The 17,852-nt window shown below is 35.2% G+C and overlaps 1 protein-coding gene across 4 annotated transcripts in view; it reads right to left on the minus strand.

Annotated features, from left to right (window-relative positions):
- LOC105522079 (COBW domain-containing protein 3) overlaps positions 1-17,852 on the minus strand; it is a 62,770-nt gene that overhangs the window by 23,995 nt on the left and 20,923 nt on the right. For 2 of the 4 annotated variants that reach the window (XM_011956461.1, XM_011956459.1), the window contains 4 exons: positions 14,632-14,678; positions 13,002-13,088; positions 10,010-10,054; positions 4,052-4,108 (listed from right to left, as the gene is read on the minus strand). In XM_011956461.1, the coding sequence (XP_011811851.1) occupies positions 4,052-4,108; positions 10,010-10,054; positions 13,002-13,088; positions 14,632-14,678 (236 nt within the window). The remainder of the gene's footprint in view (positions 1-4,051; positions 4,109-10,009; positions 10,055-13,001; positions 13,089-14,631; positions 14,679-17,852) is intronic. The other 2 variants (XM_011956460.1, XM_011956462.1) reach the window with 2 other exon arrangements.

Here is a 17,852-nt window from a genome sequence, read left to right on the forward strand (position 1 = left end):
CCCCCCCATGCGTACAAGCCCCAGCCAATCAGAGCGAGACGCCTTGCTCAGGCCATGGCAAGCCCCAATCATCTCGCGCCCTAAAGCTTTGTTTGAATTTCGCACCTTGTTTGAATTTGTGATGTTTTGCCTTTATAAGCAGCTTGTAACCAACGCTCGGGGTCCCTCGGCCATCTTTGTGCACGGGGGACCCTAGCGCGCTAGAAATAAAAGTGTCTCTCTGCTGTGATTTCGGTGTCGAGTGGTCCCTCGCGGCGACCCCTGCCCAGAGCGGGACTCTTTCGGGGGTTCCAACACTACCACAACCTGAAATTCACAAATCTGAAATCATCTTACACATTAACTTGTAATCTTATAACAATTTGCATCTCTGCACACATAAAATGTAAATTCTGTACACATAAAATGTAAAAAATCTCAGTTTAGTGTTTTGTATATTTAAACCATTATGTTCTACAAGAAACAATAATTTAGGTATTGTCAGTAAGATGGAATTAGCAACATTTCTATTTCTCCGAAGTAAAAATATGGAATGATATAAAGAACTGGATGCCTTAATGAAAGTACCTGTATTACAGCAAATTACAGCAAAAGACAGAAGTAGAAAGGAAAAACAAAAATTGATATACTGAATATCAAGGTGGGGAATTATTCCATACTCTAATTCTTATTAGTGAAATAAAATACTAAAAGATACAATATGTAAAGGGAAAAAATAAAATTTCAACTAAAAAATATTTCAGTGTTTAACATATTAAATGACAACCAACTTGCAAGCTCTTGGACCGAACAGAGATAAATTAGTTTAAGAAAGGCGAATTGTGCTGGGTTCAGTGGCTCAGGCTTATAATCCCAGCACTTTGAGAGGCCAAGTAGGAGGATCACTTGAGGCCAGGAGTTCAAGATGAGCCTGAGCAACGTAGCGAGAGCCTGTCTCTACAAAAAAGTAAAAACAAAAAAAGTAGCCAGGCATGGTGGTGCAAGCCTGTAGTCCCAGCTACTCAGGAGGCTAATGGGAGGATCACTTGAGTCCAGGAGTTCAGGACTGCAGAGAGCCATGACAGCCACTGCACCCCAGCCCAGGTGTCAAGAGCAAGACTCTGTCTCAATAAAATAAAATAATTAAATAAATATAAAAAAAGAAAAGGCCAAGTGTGGTGGCTCATGCCTATAATCCCATTACTTTGGGAGGCTGATGTGGGCAGATCACTTGAGCCCAGGAGTTTAAGATCAGCTTCAGCAACATGGCAAAATCCCATTCTCTACCAAAGTAAAAAATTAGCCAGGTGTGGCAGTGCATGCCTATAGTCCCAGCTACTCAGGAGTCTGAGGTGGGAAAATGGCTTAAGCCCAGGAGGCAGAGGGTACAGTGTGCCGACGTCACACCACTGCACTCTAACCTGGGCAATAGACCCAGACTCTGTCTCCAAGGAAAAAAAAAAAGAAAGGCAAATTCCATGCAGTATTGTTTCATTTTTTTCCCCTCGTAAACATATTTAAATGTATCACAGGATCTGTAACCATCAAAACTGCCCACTGTATCAAATTAGTAGTTCTAATCCAGATGTGGAGGATGAAAGGGATCATGGCTAACTAGTGAAAGAGCACTGATAGCCACATGAAGGCCTGGAGCCTTGAAGTAAAAAGAAGAAAAGGATCATCAAGAGAAAAGTTAGGATGGACTAGACTTCTGGTTATTTCAGAAATGGGTAGCAAAAGACAAAGGCTCTTAAGCTCCCAGAATTAGATGACAACCTCAGCCAATCCATCTCCCTAGTAAAGCCAGAACTAAGATGGGAAAAAAGGACCATTTTTAAATGAACAAGCCAAATTTATGCTTAGGGCTGTATTAGTTTAATGGAAGAACAGTCATTTCAAAATTAGTAAAACAAAAGTTTCATATGAAAAAATATAGTATAATTCTGAATGATTTTCATACAATCATTATCAAGCATAAGTGATACTGGACACCTGAAGCTGACATGAGGGAAAAAGGCTCAGGGAGATTTCACAACTTTGTACAGCAGTGGCTTGAAAGGATATAACTATATTTACCATAAAACAACAAGTGGTCATTTTTACCTTGCATAATTTATAAGAATTTTTAGAAAAATAGAAATAACTCACATGTAATTCAGGTACACCAAACTTTTCTGCCTTCCTACTAACAGGAACTAGAAAAGCAAAATGCTGATGTTTTCTAGGTACCCCGAAAATACCTTTATAATTTTAGCCATAATTTGTTTAGTCTAAAAAGGTACTGCTCCAATACCATAGCTACAGGTGAAAAACATATGTCTCAACTGAAGACAACTTCTTGAATAACTCTGTCACTGACAAGTTTACTCTCTGAGCTTCAGTTTCCAAACTGAGACGGAGGAATAACTGCCCTGCCTATCCCAGACTTCTGGTTGCTGAAATAATCTCAATCAATTTCTTTTTTCTTTCTTTTTTTTTTCTACAAACTACATGCAAATTTAATTTTTCCAATTTATAAAGTTTAAAAGGGGTCCAATAAAACACTATTGTGTCCTACCTCACAGGTTACTGTAGGTATTGCTTTCAAAATGTGAACAATACTACAGACTGAAGGTGAAAAAAATAAATAAATAAATAAACTAGTTGAAAATAGAATTAGCTTTTAAGGGCATGGCTAAGGCAAAATTAGAAATATATATATAAGGCTGGGTGTGGTGGCCCACACATGTAATCCCAGCACTTTGGGAGGCTAAGGCAGGAGGACCACTTGAGCCCAGGAGTTTGAGACCAGCCTAGGCAATATAGCAAGATCCCATGCTTACAGAAAATTAAAAAAAAAAAAAAATCGAGCATGGTGACACATGCCTGTGGTCCCAGCTACTCGGGAGGCTGAGATGGGAGGATAGCTTGAGCCCAGGAGGTCGAGGTTGCAGTAAGCCATGTTTGTGCCACTGCACTCCAGCCTGGGTGACAGAGAACCCCATCTCAAAAAAATAAATAAATAAAAAAGAAAAGAAATACATATCGGAATGAGAATTAGAAATCTCAAGTATAGAGCCACCCACCATGCCTACCCTTAAGCAAACCTGCCCCACCAACTCAAAATACCCAGAGAGATGTCCATGTTCATGATCTTATATGGACATATATGAGACTTACGAGATATTCATTGCAGCATTATTTGCAATAGCCAAGCTGTGAGAACAAGTTAAATGTCCACTAACAGAAAAAAGGATAAAGTAAACATGGTATATGTAGAAAATGGAATATTATTCAGCCTTAAAAAGGAAACCCTGCTATATGCAAAAACATGGATGAACCTTGATGACTTTATGCTACGTGAAATAAACCAGTCACAGAAAGACAAATAATGCATGATTCCACTTGTGTCAGGTAATTAAAATAGTCAATCCCACAGAAAGAGTGTAGAATTGTGGATGCCAGGGGCTACAAAGATAGGGAAATGGGAAGCTACTATTCAAGGGGTATACAGCTTCAGTTATAAAGAGTGAAACGTTCCAGAGGTCTGCTGCACATCCTCATGCCCATAGTTAGCAATACTGTATTGTACACTTAAAAAATTGTTAAGACGGTAGATCGCATGTTAGATGTTCACAGTATAACAAAAAAAGAAAAAGATACTGATGTACCAGAATAACTAATCTTTCTTCCCTCCCGTACCAAAAAGATTCCCCACAGAAGGCAGAAAACTAATCCATTATTAAAGTGAAGAGAGTTATTTGTGTGAGAACCCTAAGCTAAAGTTTTCTATGTATTTCATGCATTTTCTCATAGAAAGAGTGTTATACATAGTGTTTAGTATAGAAGTGTTAACAATTAGCCTCTAAAGTTAACTATCATTTACACTATAATTTCTACAGGAAAATGCAATATGATTTCCAAACAACCAATTAGTAAAACTTCCAAGAACACATCTCATTAAGAATGGTCTTGTACGCCAAAGGAATGGCAGGAAGCTTAAATCAAGGATGCAATTGTGCAAATCATTGCTGTTAACTATGGGGAAAAAAGGTACATAACAATAAAAGTAAGCAAATTATACAAAACATACCTTATTCCAGAGAGACTATCAAAGGCATGAAGATCTAATACATTAGAGAGATCAACTCTAAAAGGAAAAAAACTAACATGAGCAGCTGGAAATTCTGTGAAAATACATCCAATTAATCAAGGAAAAAAACTCTGACTCTTAAAAAATTTTATACATAAAATTCATAGAAGTGGGCAAATCATATAAGATTTGAATCACAGTTGAATCAAGATTGAAAATTATTTGGTTATTACTTCAATGAATTAGCTTTTTTTAAAAAAAACTTTCAATTATCTTTTCAATCCTGAAATTTATGAGCTTTCCAAGTACATTTTTATAGCTAAAAAAAAATCAGCTAAAGAACAGAAACTTTTCCAAGCAGCTTATTACTCAAAAGATTAAACAAAAGAAATGCCAAATAGAATTAACAAATAGGTACATTCCAAATACCTCTGCAATTTTTGCATTTCGTTTATTCCCCCTCCCTTGATATAACATGTAATATAAAAACGAGAAGTCAAATAACCAATGTAGAAAATATTAAGTTACTCTAGGACCTTGATCTTCATGTGATTTGATTTCATTCATTCAGAATGGGGCTGCATGTAGAAAGAAAATTCCCGCCATCCGAATAGACATCATTTCTCTTAGAATTATTTAATGATAATTAAACTTATTTAATTGAATTCAATGATTCAAATCAGGTGAGAATAACATCACAATTAGCAGTAGGTTTGGTTTAAATATAAAAAAGCAAATTTATAAAGACTGGTGATTGAGTTATAATTTTAACATAAGCTCAGAAAACAGCAGAAGACAGGCCGGGCGCGGTGGCTCATGCCTGTAATCCCAGCACTGCGGGAGGCTAAGGCAGGCGGATTACAAGGTCAAGAGATCAAGACCATCCTGGCCATGGCCAACGTGGTGAAACCCTGTCTCTACCAAAAACACGAAAATTAGCTGGATGTGGTGGCACACGCCTATAGTACCAGCTACTCGGGAGGCTGAGGCAGGAGAATCACTTGAATCTGGGAGGTGGAGGTTGCAGTGAGCCAAGATTGCACCACTGCACTCCAGCCTGGCACAGAAAAAAAAAAAAAAAAATACAGCAGAGGATAGTGATTTCTCCATAGTCAAAGTTAAGGTGAAGAAATGTTGAAAGAAAATGACAAATGTATAATTTCAAATTTAGATTCCAGAAGCTTGCCAAACATTTGTTAAATTTTCTTACAAGGAAAAAAAAAATCATTGGTCAGAGTCAAGATTTTTTTTTTTTTTTAAATGTATAAACATATAAGAAAAAACATCTCCTTCATCTTAGGACTGACCAACTGTGCCTGCTTTGTTTATTCTCAACAGTCTATCACATACTCATACTCGTGGCAGCAATACTGTGTTAGATTACGAATGCTTATCTTGGCAAAAGGCAGACAAATTCCCATCTTACTACTCCAAAGTTCTATGTTAATAGACTATAACAACAACTCAAATTCTGGGCATTTCAGATTTACAGAATTAGAAAAATGATCAAGCAAAGAAGCAAATGTTCTATGAAGAAATTTTTGAATATCAGTTTACACTAAGAGGCCAAAGTCTTAATATTAAACATATTTCCTTTTTCACTCCCCACCCCTCCCTCCACTACTAAGCATATTTATATTGACAGGTCACAAATGAGGGGCACAGTGACTCATGCCTATAATCCCAGCACTTTGGGAGGTCAAGGTGGGCAGATCACTTTGAGGCCAGGAGTTTGACACCAGCCTGGCCAATGTGGCGAAATCTCGTCTCTACTAAAAATACAAAAATTAGCTGGGTGTGGTGGCACCCACCTGTAATCCCAGCTACAGGGAGGGTGAAGCAGGAGAACTGCTTGAACCCAGGAGGCAGAGGTTTCAGTGAGCCAAAATCGCACTACCGCACTCCATCTTGGGGGACAGAATGAGATTCTGTCTCAAACCAGAGTGAGATTCTGTCTCAAAAAGATAAAAAAAAATAAAAATAAAAATAAACCAAATGAATGGAGTTTCCCTCCAAGTTTGTCATCTTCATCTTAAGAAACAGCTTAAAGTTTAATAAAGTTTACACATGCCAATTTTGTGAATATCAAATTCAACAATTTGGAAAACATAAGCTTCTAAATAAACTGTTTCACTGTGACAGTGTCCTTGAGAATACATGTCATCCAGAGGTAATTCTGCTTTATACTCAGATTCTTTCCATACTTCCAAAAAAAGGATCACTATTAGATCTGTACAACAAATTACACTCTTTGACAGAAAATAATAAAATACCCAAGTCTCTCACCAAATTTTCAATAAAGAGAAAAGTGTAAGCTTCCAGATGAAAGTTTCTATAGCTTTCCCCAAATTTAGTACCACCATGAAAAAGAAATTCTTCACTCATTCAAGGCATATGGCTAGAAAACTAATTTCAATGGCATCAAATTAATTTCCTCCTTTGGAGATAAAACTATCAGATCTTTTCCAAAGCATTAAAATAGCCAAAAAAAAAAACAAAAACAAAAAACAAACAAACAAAAAAAAACAAACAAAAAAAACCATTACCAGCATTTTAAAACTGAGTAAAAGAATGAAGTGAACAAAAAAGGGAAAGAAAAAGCTTCAAAAGTTCATTTTTCCCCTAATATCTTGAACTCTCTATTCCAGAAGCACCTAATGTTTTTCCTAAAAGAGATGCTTTCAATTTTCCCTATGTCTAAAAGCTGCTTAAGTAGCTTAAGACCAAGGACAGGAGAGTGAAACAAAGAGCGTTTTGGCTCTCCAAGGTGGGGCTGGAACTGCAGCTACAACTTAGGGATATTTTCCAATGGTCATCTCTTCAAACTCCAGTGAGTCTCACAAACGGGGTGCACCAGCCAATCCAAGTATCCAGTATCTCAAATTGACAGTAGATAGCTCAGTAAATAGCTGAGCAAACTGCAATGATAGCTCAGTCTTGAACTCTAGAAATAAATTTCCAAATGCCTTCCCCAGTGGCACTTCAAACTCAAAAATGTTTACAAAACTAATCACATTTTCCAAACCTACTTCCACCACTACCCGACCTGTTGCTCCTCTTTCCTGTATTTCCTATACCTCAGAGATTAGCCCCACATTGAATCTACCTCCCAAGAGTCATATTGCTTTTAAAACCCTTCACTAACTCCTTGCTCCCTACAGAAGAAAATCCAAACTATGTAGCATGGCATTCAAAACCCTTTTGTGGTAAGTTCTCTATCTCTTCAGTGATACCACTTTTTCTGTGCTACATAATACCAAGTTTTCTAGCCATTCTAAAATATTCAAAGGTCCCTGGAATACAAAATCTTCCTTATACCTGGAAAGTTGTCCCTACCCTAGTTCATCTGTAAAAGCCTTACTCATTATTTAAGACTTAGGTCAATGACTGCCTTCTCGGTCAATATTTTCCTGACTCTTTTTCAAGAAAAGTTGAGTAATCATTCCCTCTATTTTCCTATTATTATAGAACTCTGTGCTTTTAAAATTCTTGTATTTACATTAATATCTAATATGTTGCCTTTTTGTTTGTTTGCTTCTCTGTTTCCCCCCAATGACTGATCTCCTTAAAAGCAGCTTTTGCCTTATCCATTGCTTAAATAGTCCTTAAAATGCTATGAAATGCATAGCAGGCAGTTTGTCAAATTAATTTAACTTATTATTGACCAACTGTGTTTTGGTTTTCCTCTGTTCAGTCCACTTACATTTCTAAAAATTAGGAAAAAGTCTAGAGAAGATTAAAATGACACATCTTCTCATCTTTTATTCCTATATCTGAAATCTGTATGGTTCACTAGTACTTCCATTTGCTAGTAAATCAACTTAAGTCTTACCAATAAGACGATGCTACACACTATTCCTTTTCCTTACTCTTAACTACTCAAGGTGAGCCTTTTCCTACACATGCTTATAGCAGTTTATTGTCAGTACTTGTCAGCTACACGATAGTAAAAATTTTTAAGAAACAAACAATAAAACAAAACTTCTATAAGAGTGACTTTGACTATTTTGTTAACCAAATCTCCAGTTTTTTTTTGTTTGTTTCTTTGTTTTTTTGAGACGGAGTCTCACTCTGTCGCCCAGGCTGGAGTGCAGTGGTGCAGTCTCAGCTCACTGCAAGCTCCACGCTCCGCCTCCCGGGTTCATGCCATTCTCCTGCCTCAGCCTCCCGAGTAGCTGGGACTACAGGCACCCGCCACCACGCCCAGTTAATTTTTTTGTATTTTTAGTAGAGATGGGGTTTCACCATGTTAGCCAGGATGGTCTCAATCTCCTGACCTCATGATCCGCCCACCTCAGTCTCCCAAAGTGCTGGGATTACAGGCTGAGCCACCACACCCAGCCCAAACCTCCAGTTTCTAAACTGGTAAGCTCAAGTTGCTATGCCTCAAGGAATTTGAGAGAATATTTAACGTAAGATTCAGGACCCAATAATAAGAATTCTACTCAGGACATCTGATCTTCATTGAAAAGGATTCTAAACCAACTTCAGTCCTCATAGCAAGGAAGTACTATTTCAGAAAGTCCCTAGATTCTCAGATGCATTGGCAACCTCCATACACTGAAGAAGAATTCACAGAAGAAGATTTTAGTTACTTGCTCACTCATCCACTTGAAGTAACAAAAATCAATCACTGCATGTTTACTGTTCTATAATAAAGCAAATATTAGAAATAAAAGTTAGAAATGTCAAACAAACTAAATTGTTACATAATAAACTAATCAAGATGAAACTTTTATTCAGGACATGGATATTTCCAAAATGAAAACAAAAGAAGAGACTTGACTGAAAATATTTATAAACACCAATATTAAGACAGAACCAAAGCTATTTATGACCATTATTTTTAAAAGCTTCTTTAAGTATTATGCACTTGTCTGTGTGACATTTTGTAAAGAAGAGAAAACTTAAGGAGAAATGAATCGTAGAACACTAAAAAGAAGAAGACGGATACTGAGGAATGGCTCATAGTATAAATGAGATTATCAGAGACTTTCTACAATGGAATTTGAAATGTGGGGAGCACATTTGGTGTATGGTTGTAGAAGACTTACACTAAGGGCATTCTTCTGCTACCTCTACCAGCAGATGAGTGGCTCCTGAGAATGCATACCAAATTCCCCAGCTGTTCACATGCATATAAGCAGCTGCTGCTGTTGCTGCCTAACACTTACGGCAGTCTGTCAGTACCTCTAATCTCTGCCATAGCAGACAAGCCACTCACCTAAGGCCTCTACTGTACTTCCAAAGAAAGAATCTCTCAAGTAGAGACTGAGTTGAACTAGACTGCCAGCTGTGAGTCTCAGAGCTCCTGGCTGCCTGTTGCTGAGTTTATCAGCTGCTGAGCCTTTCTCACCAAAAAAAAAAAATGAGTTTAACAAAATAACCCTGCACAGAAATTTTCTGAAATTAAGATAACATTCAATGGAAAACAGAGTTTAATCTACAGAAATACACTTCACAGATGTTTTAGGAACAGAACCTAAAGAAAATGAAAATCAAAATTTAATAAAAGAATTTGTCAGGAACTTCACGGTAAAATAAAGACTCCATGTATTTTTTGGCAACTATGAAACACTAAGAAGGCTTTTAAAATATTAAAAAGCCATTTAAAGACTTCAAATTAAGAGAAGATTCCTCAATATACTTCTTCAGATTTCTGTACTGAGTTATCCTCTTGAGTGTTTAGAAGTCTTTTCTTCCTCCTTAAGCAAACACTTACATAGTGTTATCATGGCTTTGTAATCTTAGTTTTAAAGACAGGCAAATGTGATAGCTAAATATGCCAAACTAACTTAGTAAGAGCATTCCAAATAACATTTTGGATCCAATTCTTTTTAAATGCACTTACGTCTTTCTTATATTAGAATCAAGTGTATTTGTCAATTACTTAATGTTTATTATTAATAACTAAAATGATTTGTTGTTAGTATATTATGAATAGCTTTTTAAAAGTACCTTGATCTCTGTGTTTCTAAGATTTGTCCTAGTCCATTTATGGATCTGAAATAAATAATAAATGAGGAAGACAAAGTTTAAAAGTAAAAATTAACTTTTTAAAAAAGTATACAAAGTACATTATTTCTAAAACAGGAAATAAGCATACACAAATATATCTGTGTTTATTTATTAAAAATACTTAAAAAAATTAAAAACAGAAAAACAAAACTTGCTTTAAAAAATAATTATGATTTTCCTTCAAACCATAAATCACATATATTCCATTCATACATCAATAAAACATATATACAAAACTTCGCACAACTGTCAGATTAAGGGCTACTTTGTGATTAATAAAAAGATGCTTCACTTTAGAAAAAGTCATTCATAAGTAGTCAGTTATCCTAATGTTCTTAAAAATGAGTAGATACTCAAAATTTTTACGGTGGTCACTTTCTTCCTCAGGCATACATAGTAGAAATGGCTATATACACACTAAAAATAAAAACCTGGTTGTAAGTGGCTTTGCCCCCAGCCTGTCCTTAGTATTCACAGTAATTCTAAGTCACACATCCCAGGTTCCTTTATAGAATAACCTCTTCAGTTCCCTAACTAGGCTCTCTACCCATTATGTCTGTTCTCCCTCTTTTGATGCTATAGAATATGGCTTTGTATGGCACCAAAAGTACCTGTTAAAATCTTTTCAACACATTGTATACTTCATCTATATCTTTTCCATTGTCTATCATCAATCGTCAATTCTCTATCATGAATTCAATTGTCTTTAGGGTTACTTACCCAAGATTCTTGCTATTTGTTCAAGTTTGTTCTCATGAGTAAGGCTTCCCACATATAATGATTCTGAGGCAAGTCTCTCCACTATTTTACAAAATTCTTAATCTTCTTTTTTGAATACACTCTATAGTCTGATGGCCACTCCCTCTCAAACATGTTTACCTTTTTTCAACTCCCCAAATATGATTCTGAGTCAGTCACAAGTCTGATATAAAGGGAGGGTAAAAGCCAAAAGGGTGTGTAATTTATCAAATGGCTTCTTCCAAATTCATTTCTAGTACTGTTAACAAGCTGGCTAATAGTCAATATTGTCAGTGTCAGAGATTTAGCTTAGGTCTCTATAAGGATATAAAAGCCAAGTAATAATTATCATTCCTTTTATGCCAAAAACGTTTGCTAAATAGATTGTGTTCTTCTTAGCAATCACAATGGTGCACAAGATTTTTGAAGAGAAACAAGATTAGAAGACCAGTGTCAAAAAATGTAAAAGCAATCTTCATTCATCACTTTCACCTTTTCAAAATCAGCCATCTTTTTCTTTCTTACCTTTTTTACTATACCTTGAACTTACTATGTAAGCTAAGAAAAAAATTACATAATAATAGCTAACAGAGCACTTACGATGTGTCAGCACTGTGCAAAGTTTACCAACATTGTCTCATGTAATACTCAAAACAAACTTATGATACGCATTATGCCTTTTACAGAGGCGGCTTTAAAAGGGTAAATAAGCTCCCTAAGACAATGAGAAACAGACCAAGGATTAGAACCCAAGCAGATTCCAAGGTCCGTGTGATCTTCAACACGATGCAACAATACCTACCCTTCACATGGAGACATTATATTTTGTTTATAGTAAAGTTTAAGGACTTTACTATTAAAATACGATGAAATATGTGGAAAAAATATGAATTTCTTTCTTCCAATCATTAATCATTGCAAATAATCTAATGAGTCTTACCTTTATTGATTCAATTTATAATATGTACTATATGAACTGAGATGACAGATTCAAAATCTGATGTCAGTAGAACTTACAAATACAAAGAATAGTAATTTTGAGGCATCACGCTCAAAGCATTGTACACATTAAAGATAACCAATAATAATAACTACCAAATGTCTCTCTGTATAGGGCTTTTGTTAGTTCAGGTCTTACAAAATAATTCAAAACAAAGTGCCTGAACTATAACCTCATTTGAAAAGTCCATCTTTGTTTTCAAAAGGAATGGGAGTCTCCAGAACAGTCAGCAAAATGACTGTTAGCACATATTTGAGCATCATTCATATTGTCCTGATTGTCCTATGCTGATCTGCCTTGGCTATGGACAAAGAAGATATTAAAGCAAGCTGGGGCCAGGCGCGGTGGCTCACGCCTGTAATCCCAGCACTTTGGGAGGACGAGACGGGTGGATTATGAGGTCAGGAGATCGAGACCATCCTGGCTAACATGGTGAAACCCCGTCTCCACTAAAATACAAAAAAAACTAGCCAGGTGTGGTGGTGGGCACCTGTAGTCCCAGCTACTCGGGAGGCTGAGGCAGGAGAATGGTGTAAACCCGGGAGGCGGAGCTTGCAGTGAGCTGAGATCGCACCACTGCACTCCAGCCTGGGCAACAGAGCGAGACTCCGTCTCAAAAAAAAAAAAAAAAAAAAAAAAAAAGCTGGAAGACAAGGCATAGTTGACAGTTAAGGAAGATGAAGTCAATGAGAATTCAGGGAAAAGTGAGACCACTTGAGTCAGGGAAGACTTCACACAGGCGTGGGGGAGAGACAGAATAGGCTCTATAGAATAAATTAAAAAAAACAGAACAAGAAAGAATTCAAAGATTGGCAGAGTGAGAATACATTATGAGTAAAGACAGGAACTGGCAGGATGCATCCATGGGAAAGTGAATTAACCATTCTGGGTAGAGTCAGGGAAGACTGACATTAGGAAAGAGTCAAAGAGAAGACAGGAGAAGAAGGATGGAGTGAGAAAACCCTGAATATCAGTCTATTAACTGTAAACTATATTCTGCAAGCACTGGGGACTAATTTTATGCATTACTATTTATATAACAATTAGCCATCAACAACATATGTGATTCCCTAATGGTTCTTGAAGCAGGTCAACCTTGTACCTTAAGTTTCTACAGAGCAACAATCAGAGTAAAAAATATTCTGTATATACAATATAGATCTGCAAGCACTTAACACACTTATCATTTTGTACCTAATTGTCATTCTTAATTTCTTTACATCTTCTTCTGGAACCAAGTCTGTTTTATTGATGAGAATGATATCTGCCAAAGCAACTTGCCTAAAATAGCAAACAAAAAGAAATATTAAGAAATTTAAAATAACATACACACATGCAGATTAATACATCAAAAGAGAAATGTTAACAAATTAAAAATAAATAAAAACACCTCATGTAGATCAATATATCAGTTAAGAATTACATAGTGCTCTATAGGAGTGATTCAGTTTACTCCTAATCCGCTAATTTTTCAATGGGAATGAACTGCATTCATTACTATACAAGTTCAGATTTCACATTACCCATACGCAAAGTATTTACTAAGTTTTCTTACTTGCTACTCTTGTGCTACACAGATAAGTCTCAAAAAGTTTACAATCAAAAGGATGATTTTAAACTCATAATTTTCTTTGTGAAGAAAAGCATAAAATTCAGATATCCAATATGGTGAAAATAAGAAGAGTTTATGTATTAAAATACTGTAATATTTACCAAAATTTTCAAAGACATAGAATAAGTTCACTTAATACTAAAAAACCTATTAAACAGGTTTTTTGAAAACTATACTTCAGAGCTGGGCACAGTAGACCACACCTACAGTCCTGGCTACTTAGGAGGCTGAGGAAGGAGGATCCCTTAAGCCCAGGAGTTCAAGTCCAACCTGGGCAACATAGCAAGACTCAATTTCTTAAAAAAAAAAAAAGTTGTACTTCAGAAGATGTATCAGGATATTGCAAAAATTTCTTCTTTATCACTATAAATACAATGTATATTATCTCCGTAAAGAATCTAGTCGACTGAATGCTAGATAACAAAGTAGATGATAATAATCAGAAGTTCTATTTTCTCTTAACAGGAGAGTAAAACTGGAAATTCTTTCAATTTTCCTTAATTATTCAGGGTCTTATGCTTTATCTCAAAGAATACAACTAAATTCTCAAAACCAAATTAACTTTAGTTCACTGAAAAAGCAGGTTTCAATAGTATGTACATCACAAATCCAATTTTGCTATTTTCTATTTGGCTTATTTATATTTTCTATAATAACCATATTTTCATAAGGAAAAAAGTTACAAAAATACTTAAGTTAGGCCGGGCACAGTGGATTCATGCCTGTAATCCCAGCTACTTGCAAGGCTGAGGCAAGAGAATAGCTTGAACCTGGGAGGCAGAGGTTGCAGTGAGCCAAGATCTGCTGCACTTTAGCCTGGGTGACAGAGTGAGATTCTGTCTCAAAAGTAATAATAATAATTTTATATATATATATATAAAATTATGCAGATTATATATATATATAAATCTTCAATCCCAAAGAAATTGTGTAACAAAAAAAATTTTTAAATGTTAATATTTCCCGAGTTCCTCAAAATTACAGAACTCCTGTGTTCAGCATTCACTTTATGCTACGACAAAAATGATTTTAAGTAAAAGTTTAGTTATCAGATCATTATAAATAGATAGCAATAATTCAACTATGGGAAAAAAGAAAATAAATTTTCCTTGACTATGTTTTAAAATTTCTTAGTTTGTTTTTGGTTTTCATCTTAGTGATTTTTCTCTTTACAATTAGCCAGTGATCAATATATACTTTAAATATGAATACCTAGTAGCTTCATTGATAAGGCCATCAGGTTTCTCTTCTGTTAAATGCTAAACAAAATAAAGTTTGAATAAAGTTACTACAATACAATAAAAAATCTAATGTCAACACAAAGGATTTTACTTTAGAGACATCTTCTTGCATCTAATAAAAATTTCAACATGTTCTGTTACTGAGTACACAAATTCAAAACTAACTTTTCTAGCTGAAAGCATTTTTCTTTCCCATTTGCAATTTTTTTCTACAATTGAACCTGTAGGGTTTTATAGGCGGAGGAAGAGGGTTTAGGATTTCATACTCCTGACTTTTTCTTTTACTTACAAGGAAAACCCCTTTGATTCACATAATGTCATAAAAACACAGAAGATTAGTTCAGATTTTAGGTATTTTCCTTCTTACAAAACTGTTCTTGTTGTAAATATTCATTATTACTTATTTAAAAAAAAAAAAGGATAACCACTGAAATACAGTTTCTTAGAATCTAATATATTTCCCTTCTCCCCTGCCCACAATCATGTACCACATGAACTCAGTACTAGGCCTTTCAAACACCCTAGAAACAAATAAGCGGTCGGAGGGCTGATTCAGCTCTGATTCTAGCCTAAAAGCAGTTTATCATTTAGAAACCCATACTTGCTAATCTGGCTTCTCAGTGTAACCGTTTATTTTACTGACCTCTCCAGAGTCAGGCTAACTCCCAAAAATATTTTGACACAGACTTAGAGCCCATGTGGTAGTTTTCATCTCTCTGAAGGCAAGGTTTTTTGTGTTTCTTTTTTTTTCCCCCTCATAATCCTGTTTACATCCCTAAAGTCATCAACGTCACAAGCTTCTTCTCTGGGAAATTACATTTTTACCCTCATTACCTCAAACCTCAATGGAGGTTCCCTGTCACAATAAAAAGCTGGCTGCTGAGGTTAGGGGCAACTAGATTATAGTAATACTCTATATTTGAAGCCAACTTTACAAATGAATTAAATCCTTGAATTTAACTTTATAAATTATATATATTTTCTCATTTAGCTTTCATAACAATTATGAGAGAAGGATATTTTCATTTATAAAGGAAGAAACTAAATCTAACATCCTCCTCATCACAGGATACTATATTTTATATACAATCACAGGGACTTTTTTTTTTAATTGAACATACACCCATCAAGTAAAATGAACATAATTATAAAGTCTTTGTGAAAACTTTCATGTCACATCAAATCAGTCTGTGTACAATGCTACACAAAAGTTAATAATCATATATCAGAGCCAAGCCCGTTTCATAACTCATGGGGAGATGATCATTAGGAGTATCTGAAGAGTTTGGAACCTAAGAGCAAGCAGGTAATAATTTTATTTAACAAGCTTGATTAGGTCTATAGAAGAAACGTTTTTTCCTTCTAAAAGTTTAGCAAATTCTATTTTGAGGAAAACAAAACTGAAATAAAATCATGGCAATGATACTTATACTTCAGGCAAAATCTTGTTCAACTGCAGACCCACTCTGCAATTACGGAAGTCACAGAACTTGGCAAGTATTGTATCAAAAATCATTCCATGCCAAAAGACCAAGTTTAATATTTTTTTCATAATTCATCTTGGCCTGAGGCTACAACAAGTCCTATTGTTATATACTCTGCCTCTAGATAGTAAGGCTGTTAACAGCCCTTGGAATGGTGCCTGGCACACAGGCTCAACAAATATTTGTTGAATGAATTGTAGTTAACACCTCCTGTTGTGGGGATACACAAAAGATGTTACATGGAAAATGCCATATAACATGCAGCAACAAATCTCTTCCCATTTAACAGTAAATCTACTTAACAGATATATTTTTGGCAAGGCATCAGCCTCTGAATTATCCTATAGTACTGAAAGTCTTTTCAAACTGAAATATTTTTCAAGATATTATATTATTGATCTTATGGAAGTTTTTTTAACATATGAAATTGGGGCTATTTGGCTATGAATTTGTGAAGCATAAAAATGATATGACAGAAGAATTACAGATTTGTTTTTGCATTTCCATGCCTAAATGTAACTAATAAAATGGTAGTTTCACATGGTAATGTACAATGTTTTAAATGTATTTACCTCTCCAAAATATTAGAATTCTTCACTCAAAGCTAACAGTGGTAGACTAATGTTCTACTACCTCCAGGCAGTCAGAAAGTATCAAATACAAAAATAAACGAAAATCACCCCAAATGAAAGCCTGCCAATATTTACAACTATATTAAAATTCTATGTAATCATATACAATGATAGCAGAAGGGATAAATGTTCTCTCCTACGCACATAGGAAAACTATACAAACATTTAAAAAAATAAGTGCATACTAACATTTATTTTCTTTAGACATCAGCCCTGCATTTCCCTCATGTGACTTCCTACCTTCCCAAGTCAAACTTTGCAAAAAAGTATAAAACCAATGTCTTCTATCCAAAAGAACATTCTCCAATAATACATTATATACCATTTGGTCATTAAGTCAGACAACTTTCATTTATAAAATAAAGCAAAATGGAAATTTTGGCATTCTATTCAACCTGTATAAGTAAATGCAGAAAAAATTTTTGCAAAATATTTTTTAAATATTTTATGTTATATAGATGTCCAAATTATTCCTTATCTCTGCTTAAGAACTATGGCTTTTGCTTATATATCAAAAAAGACAAAAATAATTTTGGTACTAATTAATCCAACATATTCAAAAGGCTAAGGTTCAAAACCCCAATTTAACTTACCACAAAAAACACAGGAAATTAAAAGGGAGTGGTGTGACATGTTGGTCAAAGAGTACTAAGTTTGTTATGCAGGATGCATAAGTCATGGAGAGCTAATTAGAGCAGGATGACAGGAGTTAATTCTATTGTATACTTGAAATCTGCTAAGAGATAGATCTTAATTGTTCTTACCAGCCCCTCCCCCCCCCAAAAAATGTGAAGTGATGGATATGTTAACTAGTTCGATTGTTTTATAATGTAATTCACACATTGTATACCTTAAATATATGTAATTTTTACTTGTCAATTATACCTCAATAAATTTGGGGGGGTTAGGGAGAGAAACAAAGGAACTCTCTGAAATAACACCACTGTAGACATAACTTCATGAAGGGCTTCAGAGTGTCCTTTTCTGCAGAAATAAAGAAAGAAACTGGACCGAAAAAAGAGAAAGAAAGAAAAGAAAAAACTTATCTTAAAACTCACTGGCTGTGAAAGAATACT

The sequence above is a fragment of the Colobus angolensis genome, unplaced genomic scaffold (genome assembly GCF_000951035.1).
Source record: "Colobus angolensis palliatus isolate OR3802 unplaced genomic scaffold, Cang.pa_1.0 Scaffold419, whole genome shotgun sequence".
NCBI classification, from domain to species: domain Eukaryota; kingdom Metazoa; phylum Chordata; class Mammalia; order Primates; family Cercopithecidae; genus Colobus; species Colobus angolensis.